The sequence below is a fragment of the Euleptes europaea genome, chromosome 11, assembly GCF_029931775.1.
Source record: "Euleptes europaea isolate rEulEur1 chromosome 11, rEulEur1.hap1, whole genome shotgun sequence".
NCBI lineage: Eukaryota > Metazoa > Chordata > Lepidosauria > Squamata > Sphaerodactylidae > Euleptes > Euleptes europaea.
Window position 1 is genome coordinate 22,614,068 of NC_079322.1, and position 20,349 is coordinate 22,634,416.

At 42.1% G+C, this 20,349-nt stretch overlaps 1 protein-coding gene across 1 annotated transcript in view; it reads left to right on the plus strand.

Moving 5' to 3' along the window:
* Window positions 1-20,349, plus strand: part of DPY19L1 (dpy-19 like C-mannosyltransferase 1) — a 51,823-nt gene that overhangs the window by 9,940 nt on the left and 21,534 nt on the right. Inside the window, exons 4-10 of the mRNA XM_056857047.1 lie at window positions 393-513; window positions 2,542-2,635; window positions 9,884-9,941; window positions 10,932-11,023; window positions 16,947-17,046; window positions 19,297-19,374; window positions 20,206-20,292. Coding sequence (XP_056713025.1) covers window positions 393-513; window positions 2,542-2,635; window positions 9,884-9,941; window positions 10,932-11,023; window positions 16,947-17,046; window positions 19,297-19,374; window positions 20,206-20,292 — 630 coding nt within the window. The remainder of the gene's footprint in view (window positions 1-392; window positions 514-2,541; window positions 2,636-9,883; window positions 9,942-10,931; window positions 11,024-16,946; window positions 17,047-19,296; window positions 19,375-20,205; window positions 20,293-20,349) is intronic.

Here is a 20,349-nt window from a genome sequence, read left to right on the forward strand (position 1 = left end):
GGCTGGAACTTTCTTAATGCCCCATGCGTCTCCGGCCTCTGTGATAGTAGTCAGTGATATGGAATGGGAAAATGCAGAACACGATGAGGTTTTAACACAGCAAAGTTCTTTTAGCTATTGACAGGGGAAGCTAAATGCATAGTGGCCATTTTTTGTGTGGCACCTGCACATTTTGTGTAGTTTAATTTGGCCCTTAAGAGTCTGGAGTATGTTTTTTTTAATGATTAGCTCTAACTTGAAGTAAGTAGGGTTGTACAAATAAAATGTAGCATCTGGGGCCAGAAAAAGTTAGAACATCCAAACAGTGATTAGTCATGGATAAGCCTCTTTTAACCACAGAGATAATCTGAGACATTCTTCTTTTGAAATGATAAATCTTGTTTTCTGCACAGGTTGTGTTAGCCTTTTGGTACCGCATATACACAGGAATGATGAATGTTATTGGTATTCCAACAAAGAGCTGTTGGATTGTGAACAGAGGAGAAGGTGTCAGTCCTGTTGAAAGCTGTGAAGGCAAGTATTGCATTTTCTTTGTTCATTTTGGATGTTGCATGAGACACAAAATAAAATGGCAGTGTGAAGTTTACAAAGGATCCTTTTGTAGAGACCAAAAAGCAAAATGTATGACTTTGCATTGATCAAAAGTTTTAGCTGATAATCATGTGGCTAAGAAGTAAATTTACTGATTTTAGTTAAATGTTTGTATGTTGGATGAACCTCAGATGTCTTTGAAGGGACTGAATGAAAAGCAAATGCTACTACCTTTGGAACAGGGAAGGCCATTTAATATCTCGTATTTAAGGCATCTGGCAACCAGGAATCATATAAAAGCATTATTTGTCCCGTTCTGCAAAAGATAAGTAGAAATGTGCAGATAGCTCCATTCATTGCCTCTGCTACATTGATGGCAATAGTAGTTTGGGTTTTGGGGCAGAGAAGTGTGTGAAGAGACCCACCTCACTGTTCCTGAGCCACCTGGATTGTCTTCTCTCCTCCTGTAATATGCTTAGTGCTTAGATATGTGTGGCTTGCAAGGTCACTTTATTATTTATAGCGCAATCCTATGCAGAGTTATTTCAGTAAGCTCACTGCAGTGTGTAGGATTGCTCTTTTAGAGAGGCAGAAATCTTTCCCCTTGCCTCTTGTACTGCACCCTTAACAGATACAGGGACATTAACAAAAATCCCTAGTAAGATATTACAGTAGAGAAATTTGTCATTTTCTTCCTGGTTTTATTACTAATGCTTAATTTTTGCCTTTTTTGTTTCTGCTGAATGCTGTAGAAGAAAAACACAAGAAAAGTTTGTCATTTAATTAGTTGACTGTTGTGATACTGGCAGAGCAATCCTGAAGGGAAGGAGGCAAATGGCCTTAGGAGCTGGCATGACCCCTGCGCCGGTGATAGTGCCACTTGCACTGGCTAAATGGGCACTAACCACGGTGCAGGGCCATGCATGGTCGCTGGCACAGCTTCTGCAGCATTGATTCTCTGGTGCAAGGGTTCCTGCTAGTGTCAAAGGGGACGTTCCCAGGAGTGGGGCTGACTTTAGTTTGCTGTCTTGGGTTGCCACTCAGCCGCAATGCCCCGGGTCTTCCTTGCCGCCCACCACCTCCATAGGGCCACCTGGGGGATCCTTGTTCACCTCGTTGCCAGCAAAGCCCACGCTAGTGACCCAGGCCAGAGTTGAGCCTTGTCCCAGGCTGTGCCCCACACGCCTCCCAACAGACTGGGGCCTCCTTCCCAGGGCCAGGGCTGAACAGCACCCACAGCTTCCGAGGCCATTTCGCAAGCGGCCCCACAAGGAGACAATGGGGAAGAGCTGCACTGGCTTGAACTACCCCACCCCACTCTTCACCCCCAAACATCTGATCAGCAGTCAGGCAGGGGCTGGGCAAGGCCAAAAGGCCCACATGTCTTAGTCACTCTTCGTCACGAAGAGGGGGTGGATCCAGGAAAGCCCCAACAACAGGCCATTATATGGCCTTCTGGGGTAGGAACTTGAGATGGTCAGGGGAAGGGCTGGGAAAGACCAGACAGCATATAAGGGCAGGAAGCAGAGTCCAGTGAGGACAGAACTTGGCTGCATCAAGCGGGCCAGACGGGCATCCTGGCAGCCACAGAAGGAGAAAAGAGCTCAGATTCTCCCTCCAACTGGTCTGAGGCTGAGGAAGCTCTGCCCAGATGCATCAGTGAGCAAAGGGGAGAATGCTTGATGACCTCCCCGGGACCCTGCCCTCAAATGCATAGAGCAGTTTCACAGGGTTTGGGAGAAATTAGATTTTTGGTTAGCTGCGCTGGGCCAGCAAGCCACTCCGGAGGTGGCATGGCTGTGCCATCCCCGGGCCCCCTTTAGGATTGCATTGTAAATCAACTTTAAGTGCTTTGAAGATATCTGTTAACCCCGTCTGTATTTGCAATAAACTTAGAGATTGCAGACTTGTTTACTTGTAGTATGAGGTATGCTGTTTAAAGTAGCATCCATTTAAAAGTGATTGTGTGAAGTATTAATGTTATGTGAATGTTACTTTGGTGTTGGATAGGTTTGGGAGATCCTGCTTCTTTTTATGTGGCTGTGATATTTCTTCTGAATGGATTATTGGTGTCAGTATTCTTCATATATGGTACATATCTAAGGTAAGATGGAGAAGAGAAAATTTAAGTTAGATAAAGTGATCACTGCTATTTGTTTATAACATCAAAATTATGTATATTTTATTTAACATACACCATAACTTTAAAGTGTAATTTCTCATACCAAAATTCAGATTATATAAGGAGGATGATAGTATGACTCAGAACGTTATTGAATTTTAATTATTGCAGAAGAGTTTGTTTTCTTAAACTGATCATAAGAGCAGTCTCGTTTGTACATTTTGGTAACATCATGATAGTAATAGGACTAAGCAGAAGTTCTTTAGTTAATATCTTTTGCAGTCCTGGGGAACTCTTCTTACATTTGAGTTTGATACTAAATGCCATTCAGTCTGTTTTCCACTCACCTTAATTTAGGCAGTATGCCTTTACTGCCGTATCTGAACATAACTGCTTCCAGTAATGAGTTTGTTTCACATTCTGATGGGCTTATGGAACATTTTACAAAATACAGGCATAACTGCTGCTGTCTTTTAATTCACCCCCTGCTGAGAAGACATTACTTCGGAAACATGCAACTTCCCGGCATGGAAGTTAGGGATGAAGAGCAGTGACTGCCACTTTCTTGGTGTATTTCTAAAACATGGCAAAGATTGAAAAATTACATATGAGTTGCTAGGTATAGGAATGATAAAGAGGTGAATATTAGGTTTTTTAAACTTGATATTTGTAACTCTTGCTACCAGAATTTTGAGAGAACTGAAACATCTCTTTCTCCCCATCGAAGCTATTATTGTAGCATTCTTTATGTCATATTTATCAGAGAAGATTTTGTTGCTCAGAATCATACTTTATGTTTGATTGCAGTTTGTAAGATCACTTTCCATAAAGGCCCTGTTCTTAGAAAACAAATTTAATTAAGTTCTATAGTTATTAGCACAGATTCTAGCCAACAGAGTTACAAAAACTGACTTCTGTTTAGTAGACTCCTTTTCTTCATATTTATTTTGTGTAATACCAACCAAATGCTATAGCTAAAATTTTATTTATGTGAGTTTTCTATAATCCAAAGTTATATTCAGAAATAATTAATGAAAATTGTAATTATTTAATGTGTTAGTGTAGTGTTTCCTTAAGCAAAGTGTAGCCTGGATGTTAGTTATCTTCAGTGAGAAGTATATACTTCTTCTTCAACTTACTTAAATTTAGTATTATCTGTATTTTGGAAACCTCTTACTTTTTCTTTTAAAAAACCATAGCTTGGTTTCCTGTTTCTAAACATCCCGAGAATTAACCTGAACTTTTATACAGGATTCCACAATTTAATCTGTTGGTTTAGCACACTGGTGATGCTTTAGTTGTATAAACAAAGTTGTGCTTGAATCCATTGCTTCTGCATGATCTCATAGGTAGACTACATTTTGAACATTTTAAACTCTTAACAAGAATGGTACCCAGAATTATTTATTGTAGCTAACTATGAGTACCTTTTTCACATTTGTTCATTTGATAGCTACATTTTAGCCATATTTCTCAATTTTTAAAAAATGCTTGGCTTTGGAAAGCTACTTTTTATGTTTTTTTCTCTGCTGTGATATTAAGCGTGATGAGTTTTTTGTTCAGCTGTTTACTCCCCTACCCGTCCATGATTCTTAAAATGTGGTCCCTGGAGGCTCACTGATCTTAAAGAGCAATTTCAGGTTGTCTCTGAAGGAACAGAGGGAAATCCTGAGCTACTAGAGGTTTCTTTAAAGTTTTTAATGGGCACTCAGGGAGCAACCCATTTTTCAGTTTAAATTATAAAATGTCAAACTAAAAAGCAGTTGTCTCCCTTGAAAAGGAGGTGCAGTGGGAAAAGAAATCAGCTAAGTGTATAGCTGTCACCATGTATTCATTAAATTTTATTAAAAGATAGAAGATAAATATGCTTTGTGGTCCAGGATGCCAAGCGTTGTGTCCAGTCTTTAGTATGCACACATGGGCTTTTTAGACCCCCACCCTTCTGACAGTTTCTCAGCATGCCCTGATTGCAGATGCTCTTGAGCAATCAGCAGTGAGGGTATCTTGAGTGAAGGTTCTCCCCCCTTCGTATACGTGAAGATGTACTTTACTTGCATGTACCGATCCAACACTCAACTATGATCCAGAAACATTCCAGGCTACTTCCTGTGTGGTGACTGGGAAAGAAAATGTAAATCTTAAGCTACTATGATATAGTTTATACAGTGTTGGACTAGAATTTAGGAAAGCCACATTCAAATTCCCCCAGTGTTGCAAAGCTTGCTGGATGACCTTGGGCTAGTTGGTTTCCATCAGGGGAACCTATCTCACATTATGAGGATAAAATGAGCAAGAGAGCCATATATTCCACTCTCAGTTCCAAAAAGAAAGGGCAGAGGCTGCCAGGGAAGGAAACTGAAGACAGAAAGGATGATAGAGATTGATTGGCTGGCTGGCTGGCAGGTGGGTGGGTGGAAAGGAGAGAAGGAAGCAGGAAGAGGCTATTGGGGCTTTCAGTGAAGGGAAAGAAGAAAATGGAGGGAGGAGAAAATGAGATGCCTCTGCAAGTCCTTGTGAGTTCCCCACTTGTTTTGTATAAAACTTGGAAATGAGCCTCTTTGCATTTCCTCTCTAGCCTACAAAGACTCATAGTGCTGTCCTAAGCAGAGTTACATCCTTCTAAATCCATTGAAGTCAATAGGCTTAGAAGGGTGTAACATTGCTTAGGATTGCATGTAAAGCAGAAACTAAAATGTGGGAGAGGCACATCTTGCCAAAATTGTTGTGCTAAAAAGTATCTCTCCTGGAGATCTTACAGGGTGGACCTACAAACAAGAGAAGAAGTGCTCATTTATTCCAAGTGAGGGCAGTGGTCTCTTCCCTGTGAATTGACCTTTCTGTGTTGTAATACAGCCAAATCTGATGCTATGACCCTGTCACTCCCATTCAGAATGAGGGCAAGAAGCAGTGCCCTTTCTCTGTACTGAACTTCATGATGTCATAACATAGCGAAATTTGATCTGTCTCATGTTAATAGCAGCATAATGACATTGTGTTTGTCACATGATTGCCAATTGCCTGGAACTACATAGTCTGAAGAATCCTTGTGCAGTAAAAAAAAAAAAAAAAAAAAACACGGTGAAGCAATTTCTGGTCTATCAGCAAATAGCACATGAAAAGAGACACAAAGGCTGTGCATTTTTTTTAAGACTCCCCCCCCCCAAGTATTGTATTTACTGAAAATGTTCATGAATGGACATCCACTGCAGCCCTAATGGAGACCTATATTGTTGTGTGCCCATAGCTGTGCCCCTTTAGCTGTAGTCCTGTGCACTGGAAACATCAACTTGAACCCAAGTGGCTGAATCAAGCAGGAGTTTATTTTACTAGTCTCCTGGCCTTAACTGTTTTCCCTTGTGCATTCGAGTATACTCATAAAAATAGTTGTTATTGCCATCCTCCTCAAGTTTTGTAGGCAAATACTGATGTCTCAGTTCCTCTTATAAACTCCCACAAATGTCTGGTTATTTACTGGTAGCTTGGGACACGCCAAAACATTGGTGTATAAATCCAAGGCACAGTATTGCAGTAAAATAGAAACTGTGTTGCTAAGAAATAAAAGCTCACATGATACTTAAATGTAAAAGGAAAGAAAATAACAATGTAAAGTATAGATGAAAAGCAGCCTTTACTTACTATAGGGGAAGACATAGTGCTTACATGCTGCATATGTTTCTAGATAATAATGAAGGAGGGAAGAAGAAAGACTTGTAGATCATGGCAAATGAGTTCCTGCTGAATTGGTGATGTGATTTTCATCAGCAGCCAGTTCCTGTCCAGAACTGGAAAAGTAATTCACTATTTGCAGTTGGCATCTACTTCTTTTAGGAAGATATCGATATCTTTTCCCCTCATAGGAGAAAATGCAACCGGGGAAGCGGTTTTCATCACAAAGCCAGTAGAGGAAGAAGGTTTAAAAGCTTTCTTTTGCTGGCTTTTCAGATATAGACTACAACCTGTGTGTGCTGTCGTTTTGGACTTATGGTGATCCTTTGAATTAATGACCTCTGAAATGTCCTATCATTAACAGCCTTGCTCAGGTCTTGCAAGCTTAAGGCCATGGTTTCTTTTATTGAGTCAATCAATCTCATGTTAACTGCAGCCTACCTGTAAAATAAATCTGGGTAGGGAAACCATATGCAACACAGCATCATGCCTTAGATCAGTTAGAGGAGAGGTTCTCAGTCTGGGGTTCATGGACCCCAATGGGTCCATGGATAGAGTGCAAGGGGTCCATGAACTTGTATGGGGAAAAATTGCATCTTTAACTGAAAGTTAGCATAACTGTACTTCAATGTAATTGGTTTCCTTTGTAATCCTATGTATTTTATTTTATGCATTTAAAAACATTATTCTGAGAAAGGGGTCCATAGGCTTCACCAGACTGCCAAAGGGGTCTGTGGCACAAAAAAGGTTAAGAACCCCTGAGTTAGAGCATTTTCATGCATGGAAGGATTTTGGCATGCAGAGCACAACTTTCTTGCCTCTCCCCTCCCACTACAGCCTGAAATGTCTCCTGATATATTGTTTCTGGGAATTCCTTTCCTCTAGGAGTGATTTCAGGGGACATTTTCAGCTGCAGCAGGATGGGGTGGGGGAGCAAGGATGTTGTGCTTCGTGGGCAGAAGTTCTTCTGTCATTAGAAATGCTTCAGTGGATGCAAGCCGTTACACAGCTTGGTCCTGAGGCCAATTTTGCAAATAACTCAAGACAAAGATGCTCAGAACATGTTTAAATGCACGTTAGCTATGCAAGGCAAGTTAAACAGAACAGGCCAATATAGGCCTAGTCTATAACATTAAAACCCATTTAAGTAAGTAGCACAAATCTCAGCAAATTATTTTTGGCAGAGGCATATCTGAAGGAAGTAGTGGTTGAATCTGTTCATTTGTTACCCTACTTTGTATCTTCTGGCCCTGCAAAATACATAGCAGTGGTGCTAATTCCATGGCTTGCAGAGAGCCACATTCACAACTGTCATCAGTCAAAAGAGCAACATGAAGCTTGCACCTCACCTTACTCATTCTTTTGGGAGTAACTGTTTAGGGTGTGAATCACTTGTGAACCATAAGCCTGAGTGGGCTAGAGCTTTACCTACTTTCCTGAAACATGGGGCAGGTGCCACAGTGCTCTCAAGAGCCACAGGTGGCATGTCAAAGAGCATGTAATATATATAATAGTGGAAGGTCTGAGATGAAAGTGTTGAGAAGCCAAATTCTAAGGTTCAGGAGCATTTCTAATTCTTGGCAGTCCATATGCCAAGAATTCATGTAAAAATACTGACATAAATAGAAATATGGATTGTTAAAAATAATGAAATCGTATTTTAAATTGTTTCATTAATCCTCTAGATGGCAGTGTTTGACTAGTAGTTAGTTATTCTTGAAGATAAGCTTATTAAATCTTTTGCTGTTTCGGATTAACAAAAAACTTTCTTAACCAAAGGCCTACATTGCACTGACTATGATTTGGGTTGGTTTTAAATCCTAAGGCGTATAAAATTTGAAAAGAGAAATGGTTAAAAGAGAAGCTTAGTCAGTACATATAAACATTTGGCATCCTTTGGTAGGAATTTTTTTTCCATAGTTGTACAATTGTTAAGCCCATTGAAATCTTCATTGTGCAATTTTTCTTTTGCATCTCCTAAATAACATGGTTATTATGTATTTCAGTTGCCTAGTCTGTACAGATAAGGTACTCCACCACTGCCATATAGCAGAATCTAGATTAACTACAGATGAAATACCCCATCACTAAGCAGCTTGATACTTTGCCGCAAATATCTTGAACCCATATCATCACAAGCTCTAGGGCAGCCAAGTTGGTGTGAAATTCTGGGTCATCCTGGGGCTCCTAAAAGCTAGCCAAGGGGCAGTGGGGGGAATAGTTCCAACAGATTAACTGTTTCAATCAGCATCTTCTGTGAGTTCTTTTGACTGTCTTGTGGGGAGGTCAGGGGAAATCTTTAGGATCCATGGTGACTATCAGCAGCTCTGATTGCTTCTGTCTTATCTGGATTCACACTCATCCAGCATGTTCATCTCTCACATCTTCTGATTCAGTTGTAAATTAAAAATGTAGTTAGGTGCATGTTTATTTAATCCTTCTATGTCTTGCGTTTCTCCCTAATGTGAATCCAAAGCTGCTTACATTGTTCTTTCATTTTATCTTTACATCAATCCTTTGAGTAGGTAGGCTGAATGTGACTGGCCAGATCTCTGGTTCAAAACCAATAGCATTAGGGATTTCGAAGGAAGGAAGGAAGGAAAGAAGGACGTTACCCTACTTGCCAAGCAAATAATTTATTATTTATGTATTTAATACAGTGAATAAAGACACATAAGAGTATTCTCAAGGCTTGTGTCATCATATGACCCAAAAATATTTCAAAGTGCACAGTTAATCCAGTTGATGATTGCTGGAAATGCTTAGTGCCTCTGGTATGGTTGCAGTTGTGTGGGTCACTGCTTCTTTGCTGTAAGTGCAGTCGAGCTATGGGAGTGGGCCACTTGGTTCTGATTTTAAAATGTCAAGTAGTTACTTTTTGATGTTAAATCGGGTTTCTCTTAAAATATTAAAAAATACATGTGTGACATTTATTTTTGTATGACATATTTGGATTGCTATTAGCAATAGATCTTTGCTAATTTTGGTGTGTTTATTCTGAAAGTTCAATGTTGTACATCAGTCAAGGATACATGATTTTGTGTTGTATGTAGTTGTACCTATAGATGCTGTTATTTTGAAATTTCAGTCCTGTTACTTAGTATCTAGTAAACTTCATAGAGAACTATATGTAAACTGTCTGGGGTCTTTTATTGGAGAAAACTTCCAGTTTTATACAAATTAAAAAAAAATCCAAAGTTATTTCTTACACGCTATAAAGAAGTTGAGACATAAGTGAATGTTTATTTCCCCTTACTTGAAAGGCACAACTGTCTTCCACACTTCCACAAGGAAGAGATTACCCTGGTTTTTGGATGTTATCCCTCCTCTCTGCTTCTTTCACTGCATATAGAATGTAATGCCCAAGCTGGTAGTAGATCTTTTAGTTGTTTGAATGCAGGATACTCCTTACCTTGAATGATTGCATCTTTGCATTTTCAGTATCAGGTTAATAGTGATTGTGTATTCAAATAACTGCAGAATCTCCTGGTTCAGACTTTATAATTTACAGACAAATCTTTCTGAAAATTACAAGATCTGTTGTATTTTTTATTATTTCCACAGTGGGAGCAGATTTGGAGGACTACTTACAGTGGCGTGCTATTTCTTCAACCATGGGGAAGTAAGTCATTCAGAGTATTAGTCTTTCCTGTAACAAAAAAAAACTGTAGTTATGGTAATCTGCAAAGTAAAATATTAAAACACGAGATAACCTATTTTTGAAAAGCAGGTAGAAGCTTGAAAGTACTCCACGTTGGTCAGTTGTACCTATTCTTCCATATGGAAACTCTGATAATGTGTAGCCTTTGGTTCTCTGACATCATGTTTGGCTGTTTGCAAGTTGTGTCAGGGTTCCCTCAACCCAACTGTGATGTTTGCACAAACATAACATCTAGTTTGGGCTAGACCGTTAAAAATATAAATGTATAACTCCTTCTAACAGTAAACTTGATAGCTGTTCTTCTGTCAGGATGGGGAGGGTCTTCATGCTTGGCAATCTCTTGAGGTATATAGAACATATGACATCCTCCTGTATGCATGGAATGTTGAGGAGAGTTTAGCAAACTCCTGAAGGCTAAAAGTGCTGGTATGTGCCCGTTTTTCCAGTGAGAACTATTTTATGTACTTTGCTTGATAGCTTAATACTTTTATTTCCTTCTTACTATCTAAATATGAGTTCAGTTTGGCTCCTTGGGAGAAGAGTAGGATAAACATTTAATAAATTGATATTTATTCATACATTTATCATGTTTATTCTTAAAAACATCATCTTGAAACCAGTAGATCTGGTAAGCCTCTCTCTGTAGATAAGGGCAGGTTTTTGCTTTTACTACTTCACATTACTGCTGTATTAATTTCAGGTGAAGGACTAGAATATAGGATTAAGTTTGTAAAAAGACATCCAGAACTGGTTTCCAGCATCTCCAAAAACTGCCGCATTTTTACTTATTTTGTGTTCCTAAAAAGTTTTGTCTTGTAACATGCTATTGCATTCATGTATGTGTCACTGGTAGAAATTTCCACAATTTCAGCGTTACTGTCTATAAACATTGTTTTGAAAAATAAAATTATGGGGGACAATTCAATTAATTGACCTAGTCCTTGTTTCCAGAGTACTCGTGTGATGTGGACCCCCCCTCTTCGTGAAAGCTTCTCATATCCATTCCTTGTGGTTCAGATGCTGTTGCTAACCTACATTCTCAGGTAGTTTCTGTTCTTATCACAAATTAAATATGAACAATCAAAACAAAATTCCCAAACAAGGTATTTATAAACCTTAATTGTGTGGAAAGCATGGTAATACTACTCTGTGTAGAATATATGGTTTGAAGATTTTTTTATCACCTCTCCCTGCCTGTATATTGAACCAGTGAGTGGCACTGGCACATAAACAGAAGGCTGAAAATAATCTGAGGAAATACTCATCTCCTCTGACATTGGTTTTTAGATATGGGTTCATTTAAGGCTGCATATGCTGCCATTAATTTTTAAATGCTCCCTGTATGGCGCCTATCAACAATTCTTCTGATTATGTGTGTGTAAATAAAGCACCAACTTATAGCGACCTCAGCAAGGGTTTTCAAGGCAAGTAATTAAGCAGAGGGGGTTTGCCATTGCCTTCCTCTGCCAAGTCTTCCTTGGAGGTCTCCCTTTCAAGTACCAACCCTGCTTAGCTTCCGAGATCTGACGAGATCAGACTATAACATGCTGCCTTCCCTTCCCCTTTTGATTATAGCCTCTTCTTTTTCTCCATTCAAGTAAATGTAGCAACTAATGCATGTTTGATCTCCAACCATTTTGATCCTGTGGGCACTTTTTGGAATTTTGACATGGGGTGGTGGGCGCAACCACAAAATGGTTGCTGCTGGAAGTGTAGCCACACACAGAGAAAGCCCAAACACTGGCACAAAGAGGTAATTTTAAAAATACACAGAAAAAGAGGAGTGAGAGAGAACAAAATGAACACTGGAGGCAGATGCGACTGAAACACTATTCTATTCTGCATAGCTAGTTGGATCTTCAGTGACCAATCAAGCCTGCCTGGCCCCAGCCACTTTTTAAGAACACTTGGTAGGCACCAGAAAAGGTATCGGTGAACCATGTTGGGAACCCCTGTGATAGGGGAAAGGTTTATAGTCATGGAAGCTAATAAGTGGGGCCCACATGCCCAGGATCTCAAGGTTCATGGTATGGTGACATGCATATCTTCAAGTTCCCCTCTTTCCATACATGGCAATGGCACAATCATCATACTACTTCTGCTGTTTTTCCATAGAAAAATAAAAGACCTTGTTGAAGGAGAGTGAGATAAAATTAACATTTGACCTGGCCAAGTACTGGGTTTATCTGTATACAGGAAATTCCCAAAACTGCTATCTTGTCTCCTCTTTCAGCCTAGGGAAGAATATAGTGGTTTCAGGGCAGTCTTGGATACAGCTAAGCCCAGTAAGTGACCAAATCAGAAGTTACTTTCTAACCCTGAAGTTGTAGAAGTGGGGTGAAAACAGGCGAGCCCAAGACACCCTCTGACATTGGGTTAAAAAAAATTCTGACCAAAGTTGAATGAAAATGTTATAAATAATAACTTCCATTTCCCTTTGTTTATGTTGACATAATTTGTTTGTAAGAGTTGCTAAAAATATGGTGCTCACACAGAATATTTTATACTTCCCCTTGTATAACATGCCATTTTGGTGCTTCTTGTATATATGGATTTCTGTTGCATTTCTGATATTGCATATGTGACTAATGTTTCATACTGTTATGGAAGATTAACCCGTATCATTAATTCGGAAGCTTTTAAAATTTGATATATAAAGCTGTTAACGTTTTATGTAAAAATGTAAAACAGTCTGTGTGCATAACACTGGGCTCTGTGCCTGTGGAGAGCTAGAATTCAGAAGCTCAAAGCGCTTCCTTTTAAACAAGGAGCTGATGTCCTTTCCCGAGGGTCACAGCTTGAAACTGAACATGCTTAGAGGTGAGAAGCTGAGCCTTCTCCTTTGTCTGCTGCAGCACAGCAGTAGCACTGATTGGGAACCTGCTCTGTGAGGTTTTTCTCTCAGATCTACTGGTAGTTTTTTCCCCCCTGTGAGTGAGTGACATGTTTTCTCCCCTTCAGTGACAGTGCTGATGACTATCTTCTAGTGTTGTTAATAAAAGAGAAACTTCTCACAGGTTAGTTAGGATATTCTCTTGCATTGTTTCTCTTTCAGGTGGTGGTGGTGCTGTGGCACCTGTGGTGCAGGAATCTGTTCTCATGCACTGTCCATAGTGAGAGGAGAAACTCCTCACAGTGTAGTTAGGTTGTTCCCTTATACTGTTTTCCCTGTGGTAGTGCTGCCAAGGTGCCTGTGGTGCAGAAAATTATTCTCAAGGGCAGGCCACAATGAGGGGAGAGTTTGGTTATTTTTGTATATAATTTTTTTCTCTGAGGTGCTTCTGATGCAGAAAATGATTTCCATTATTTGCTATCAGCAGCAGGAGCAATAAGGAACTCCTCACAGCACAGAAAGGTTATTTCCATACATTTCCATACTTCTAGTCTGCCTGCTAGGAGTTAACTAAGAAAGTGGGCCAAAATCATGCTGTTCATTTTGTGGATGACTCTCCAAAACAAGCCCTCATCATGTCAGAAGGCAAGGTGGACCCAGCTGCCTCTGTGCAGTTTGCTTCTGTTTCCTGTGCCTCTGGACAGACTGACAATAGAGGCATAGCCTGGAGAGCAGCCTGTCAGGACTCCACCTCTTCTAGGTCATGCAGGATACCTAAAAGGAAGGATCGCTCCTGTTCTCCCACTGAGAAGAAAATATCAAAACATTATTATTCCACAGTCCAACAGTTGTCGGTGCTTTGGTACCAAGAATTCAGGTTTTCATGCCTCAGCTCTTGTTTAGGCCTTAGTTAGCTATGCAGGACGTAGTACCAACAGCAGTGGTTTCCACACCCTTTAGATCTATATATTACACTTTGTGGGTCTAATATAATCTATGTCCTCTCAATGTGAGAAGCTGAGATCCTTGATATACACATATTACTGATGAAGCTCCACCTTTGCAGCTTCTGACTGCTCCTCCTTCAGCAAGTCTTCTTGGCCTGCAGGTGTAGCTTTCTCTAAGTCACAGTGCTCCTCAATTCAGACCAAAGGCTCCTGTGACTTCTAAGAATTCACCAAATTTCCCTCTGCCTCCCAATCCTTTCCTTCACTAATATATTTCAGCATGGAAGGCCAAAACATTGGACCTCTAGGTCTTTACAGTCAGCCCTGGATTCACCATAGACTTCCCTTTTGCTTCTGTCATTTGGTAATCTGAAGGATTCATATCTGCCCTCCCCAACCCAGACCTTTCCCAGGAAGTTGAATCTCTCCTGCAGTAAGACATGGTTAAAGCTATTAATTGCTTCCCAAGTGGCCTGTGTTTTGACTTTAGGTACCTTATTCTCCCAAAGCAAGCCTCTGCCTCATCCTCAATCTTAGGGGCGTTAATGAGCCAAATAGACTTAAGAAATTCCAGGTGGTTCTCTTAGTAGTATCCATCTTCTCTCTTCTGATATCTGGGGCTTGGCCTACCCATATCAGCCTCAAGGATGTTGACTTTCCACTGTACCACTGGGTTCTGCAGTTTGCTGTAATGGTAACCACTATCTATGTAGCCCACTATGTAAGGCTACACCTTAGAACAGGGGTCAGCAAACTCATTAGTCAAAAGAGCCAAATATCAACAGTACAACGATTGAGATTTCTTTTGAGAGCCAAATTTCTTAAACTTACCATATATACTCGGGTATAAGCCGACCCGAGTATAAGCCGACCCCCCCAAATTTGAGGCCAGAAAAGGGAATTTCTTATTGACCCGCGTATAAGCTGAGGGTCAATAAGAAATTCCCTTTACCGGTAATGCTGTGCTCTAAAATGGCAGCCGCCATTTTAGAGAGCAGGGATGATCTAGCCCCTGCCCCAGGTGGCCCTCCTGCCGGCCTCCCGAGCCCTCCCGACCCACCCTAACCCCAGTTCCATCCAAGGGGGGGAGGGGGAAGAGCCCCTGAACCCCCTACTCACCGGGAGAGGTGTCGAATTGGCGGCGGCGCGGCCTTCCTGCGCCTGCAGGAGGCCCCCCCAGGCCGCTGCCAGCCATAGGAAGCCGTGCGGGCCCAGCGGCAGCGGCACGGCCTTCCTGTGCCTGCAGGAGGCCCCTCCAGGCCGCTGCTGGCCGGGGAAAGGTGCGCGGGCCCGGCGGCGCGGCCTTCCTGTGCCTGCAGGAGGCCCCACCAGGCCGCTGCTGGCCGGGGAAAGGTGTGCGGGCCCGGCGGCGGCGCGGCCTTCCTGCCCCTGCAGGAGGCCCCCCCAGGCCGCTGCCGGCCGGGGAAAGGTGCACGGGCCCGGCGGCGGCGCGGCCTTCCTGCCCCTGCAGGAGGCCCCCCCAGGCCGCTGCCGGCCGGGGAAAGGTGCACGGGCCCGGCGGCGGCGCGGCCTTCCTGCCCCTGCAGGAGGCCCCCCCAGGCCGCTGCCGGCCGGGGAAAGGTGCACGGGCCCGGCGGCGGCGCGGCCTTCCTGCCCCTGCAGGAGGCCCCCCCAGGCCGCTGCCGGCCGGGGAAAGGTGCACGGGCCTGGCGGCGATGGCAGCTGTGACGGTGGTAAGTTCCCCCTCCCTCCCTCCTCCCCTTCCACCCTCCCTCCTCTACCATATTGACCCGCGTATACCGTATATACTCGTGTATAAGCCGACCTGCATATAAGCCGAGGTGCCTAATTTCACCCCAAAAATGGGGAAAAATTAGGCACCTGCGTATAAGCCGAGGGTCGGCTTATACAACGGGTCGCCCTCCCGCCCGGCCTCCCGGGCCCTCCAGGCCTACCCCAGTGCCACCTCCTCCCGGGCCCTCCAGACCCACCCCGACCCCAGCGCCACCCTGGGGGGGGGGAGGGGGAAGAGCCCCTGAACCCCCAACTTACTGGGAGAGGTGGGAGGAGGAGGCCCGCTGATCAGCTGGAGGCGGCAGCGGAGCCCTTCCAGCACTGGAGCCGGTGGCGGCGGGGCCCTGCCTGCACGCAGGCAGGCCCCGCTGGCCACTTCCAGGCCGGCCAGAGGGCGCGTGAGCCGGTGGCGGGGGCGGCGGCGGGGCCCTTCCTGAGCGCAGGCAGGCCCCACTGGCCGCTTCCAGGCCGCCCAGAAGTCATGCGGGCCAGCGGCGGCGGTGGTGGCGGCGGCGGTAAGTTCCTCTTCCCTCCTTCCCCCCTCCCCCCTCCTACCGTATTGACCCGCGTATAAGCCGAGTTTGGTTTTTTGGGCTGAAAAACTCGGCTTATACACGAGTATATACGGTAAGCCGAGTTCGGCTTTTTCAGTCCTTTTTTTCATAGATGTTAGAACAGCAACATTCTGCTAAAGTGGCGGCCTCTTTTCTTCATCTGTCACTCAGGCTATAATGAGGGAATGATGGACATATTGATTCCTAGATACATATCTCTAGGATTTCACATACTATAGAGATCTGTTACAATCTGACTCACAAGCCACTGTCATAACAGATGTAGAAGCATCTTTGCCTTCTACAGGGCTTCCTCTGCCTGAGTTTTGGATGCCAACCGTCTGCATTCAGTCATTTACTTTTAGTAGAGACATGTGGGCCATAGCTGTTGCCTCCTTTGGCCAAGCAGTACTAGTTTTTTTTTCTCTTTCAGTGAGCAGCTTTACCCTCCTCCAAGGAGGTCAGCTTGCTAGTCTGTACCCTTCAGTGTGATGCACAGAAATCATGAAGACATAAAAACAGGTTGCTTGCCTGTAACTGTTGTTCTTCAAGAGGTTGTCTGTGCGTTCACACAACCTACCCACCTTCCCACCAACAGGTGGCTTTTTAACTTGCTACATCTTACTCATATGTTTTGGAAGGAACTGACTGGGAAGGCCCTGTGATCCTGTGGGGAGGAGATCTCTGTACCTCAAGCCGAGCTTTAGAAACTTTCACATGCTAGCTCTGCAAAGGCACAAAATCCATCACCGTGAATGCAAAGATGATCGCTTGAAGAACAATAGTTACATGTAAACGACCTGCTTTTCTTTTCTACTCTTGCCGTTAAAAATCGTAGTTTTGCTGAACTTAACTGCTGTTCTGTTTTTCCCCCAAGGGCTCCAAATGTTAGTAGAAGAAGCCTGATTGCATTATCTGTTGTTAATGTTTTATTCATGCTTCCGTGGCAGTTTGCTCAGTTTGTCCTCCTAACACAAGTAAGATCATTTCAATGAATATGACTACAGTTATGGTTATGCACATAGATTTATTTGTATTCTGCTTTTCTGAATAACTTGTTCAAAGTGGTCTACAGCTAAGTACAAAACATATAAACACCAAAGATTTAACAGTAACTAATTTATATATACATTTTTAAAAACCCTGAGGAGTCTCTAAAGTCACTGAGCAGGATGCGGTTTTGTATTCAGTTTCTAGCCAAGCTGCTGGGAAAAAGCAGGCCTAGTTGAGATATGCCATTTATTTTCTAGTTCCTTCTGCAGTGACTAGTTCTTTACTGTATGAGTTGCAAGTTATATTTTTGTACAAATGAACTCACAGAGTAATCTGTATAGGATACTGAGTTTATTCAGTGCATAAAATATGTAATAATAAAATTATTTTAATGAGCCACTGCTACTTTCCCAAGGAAAATTACTCCACGTGTCTTGCTGTCCTTGTCAGTTCATGTGGCCACTTCCTTGTCTCTCAGAACTTTCACAAGTTTATATTTTTTCCATTAACTAAAATCCACTATTGTACCCTGAATCTTCCAGGTTTCTTGGGTTAGGATCACTATATTGCTAGGCCTCCATTAAAAAGTGCCTTGGGAGATATACTTTTTCTTCTTCCTGGCCAAAAGTTACACTGCTTTCTAGGAGTCCCCCCCCCTCTAACCCCAAGGAATGTATAATAATTAAAATAGTTCTTAAGGAATTAATTTGCAGTGATCCGATAAGTATAAATACTTCTTCAGCATCTAAGCCATTGATCCCCAATATGGTGCCCAGGGGGCGCCATAGTAACTGCCAGTGAATCTCCTGGTGTCTACTTGCGTTGTGGAGTGGTTAAGAGCAGTGGTTTGGAGCGGTGGACTCTAATCTGGAGAACCAGGTTTGATTCCCCACTCCTCCACATGAAGCCAGCTGGGTGATCTTGGGCTAGACACAGCTCTGTTAGAGCTCTCTCAGCCCCACCTACCTCACAGGGTGTCTTGTGGGGAGGGGAAGGTGATTGTAAGCCGGTTTGATTCTTCCTTAAGTGGTAGAGAAAGTTGACATACAAAAACCAACTCTTCTTCTTCTTATGTCTTGGGGATGAAGTCTAAAGAATCTTGAATGGAACAGAAATAGTGTCTCTTCCTACCAGCTGACTAACTAGCATACCACAGGCACATTACAGCCACATGACATCAGCTTGGCCATAGACACAGACTTTCTGATATCTCAGGCCTTAGAAACTTGTGTCTGTGGTTGCACAGAGAGGAACCCATCCCTGCCTTTGGAAACAAAAGTCAAACAATTGTCTCTTCTGCCAATCAAATAGCTTGATCTCAACTTTGCTTCAGCTTCTTGCTATAGGGGGTGCTTCAGAAAAGTCCAGAAGTTACTGCCTTTGCATCTGCAGGAAGTGCCTATTTGGATGCATCTGCTTCTGTCATAGAAGGATGCTTGGCTTGGAATCTCCCAACCGTTTGTGACTTGCCCCCTCCCATGGCAGCAGTTTTGTCTTGTTACCCAGTCCATTTTCTCACAATTCCAAAAGTGTCCACAGGTTCAAGGTGGGCACCCCTGATCCAAGTGACCAATCTCTTCAAATCGTATCAACACAAACACCTGAGCTTTATATCTTTCTGTCTTTGGTTTGTAAAGCCAGGAACTGTACTTGCCTAGATATCAGGGCCAGGAAAAAACTGTTTCAGCTCCCTCCCCCCTATTTTTTAAAAGAAGTATGTCAGTCTTTGCATATTCTTTTGATACAAGGAATGCAGTGTCTATCATTGGAAGTACATAGAAGTATTCTTCGCAGTGGTAATTAATATAGTTAAAACAACTTCCAGTATTTAGTCACAATTCTGAAATGTTGAATAGCCATTTTGTGTTGAGTGTTACAGCAGTGTATTTTTTTAGTGTTTGGAAAATGAAGCACTATAAAATCTCTTCCATATTAGCAGTGGAGCTTCAAATTATTTATAGCACAATGGCCGGGACCCAAACTGCATCTTGTGCTCATATGAGAAGTAGGGTTTTTTGTTCTGTAGTTCTGAACTGTCTCCTCTGTTCTCTCAAAAGGTACCTTTGTAACCCCTTTCAGGTTTCAGAGCAGGAGGGGGGATATTGTACTGAACAGTTCTAAAATCCCTTTGGGCTGATAGGATAAATTCATTAATTTTTTGTATCTTGATGGATTTTCTTAATATTATTCTAGGCAGGGTATGCATTCAATTACTTTGTTCTCTTCAATTGCAGATGGCTTCAGTTTTTGGTATATATATACTGGGATTCATGGACTCATGCAAACTACAGATGATAATTTATGCACATATGGTAATACTTTTCATAAATTAATCTTGTTAAATCTTTAAAAGTAGCACTAATTTCTGTAAATGCTATATACCTTTGATTATGTTCGTAATAAATTCAGGATTTCTTTTTTTAAAAAAGTTGGACCTACAGTAAACAATTCTTTGCTTATATACTTGTTCTCATTAGTGAGTTGTGTTACATTTTAATGATTATATGTGCTTGCCAGTGAACTTATGTGCACAGAAGTAGGCCTTGCTTACATCCCCATAAGTAATGGGTAGGCAGCTCCTTATTTCCTTAAGCAGGACCTTAAGCAGATGTGTGTATGGTGGGCAAAGATTCATAGGCGTGATAGTTGAGCCTATACCCCATCAGCTGGCAATATGGCCATGGTCAAGTATGAACAGGTATAAGACATGAGCTCATTATGGTTGTAAGGAAGAAGCAGAAGTTGATTTTTTACATGTGTGTCGTAGAATTAAAGAATACGTCTGTCACGTGAAACCAATTGTAAATAAGTTTCTTTTTCATTGACTTTCACATTTTAGTATATTCTATGAAAAAATGTACTGTGTGGAATAGCAATTTGGAATAAACTCTGATGTGATACAGTAGAAATATATTGCTCAACATTTTTCATATTTTGAGGACTTGTTGGAAGAATCCTTCAGAAAACAACATTATTGGTGAAAACCAGGACTTTACAAATGCAATGAAACTATCTTAAGTTTTATTAGTCTGAGAATGTTCCCTAAATACCCAGTGTTTCAGAGTCTCTCTCTAAGTATTGTTAGCTTAAATACTGCAATCAAAATGGCTCATTATTTTGATACCTTGTTTATATCCTTTTAGGCATCACTTGGAGCCTGTTTTGTCTTGATGTTTGGAAACTCTATGTTGCTGACATCCTTCTATGCTTCCTCTTTAGCAGTTAGCTGGGTAAGTTCATAAAGGAGTAGTCAAGAAGACTTTGTTTTACTGTATATAACAGTGGTT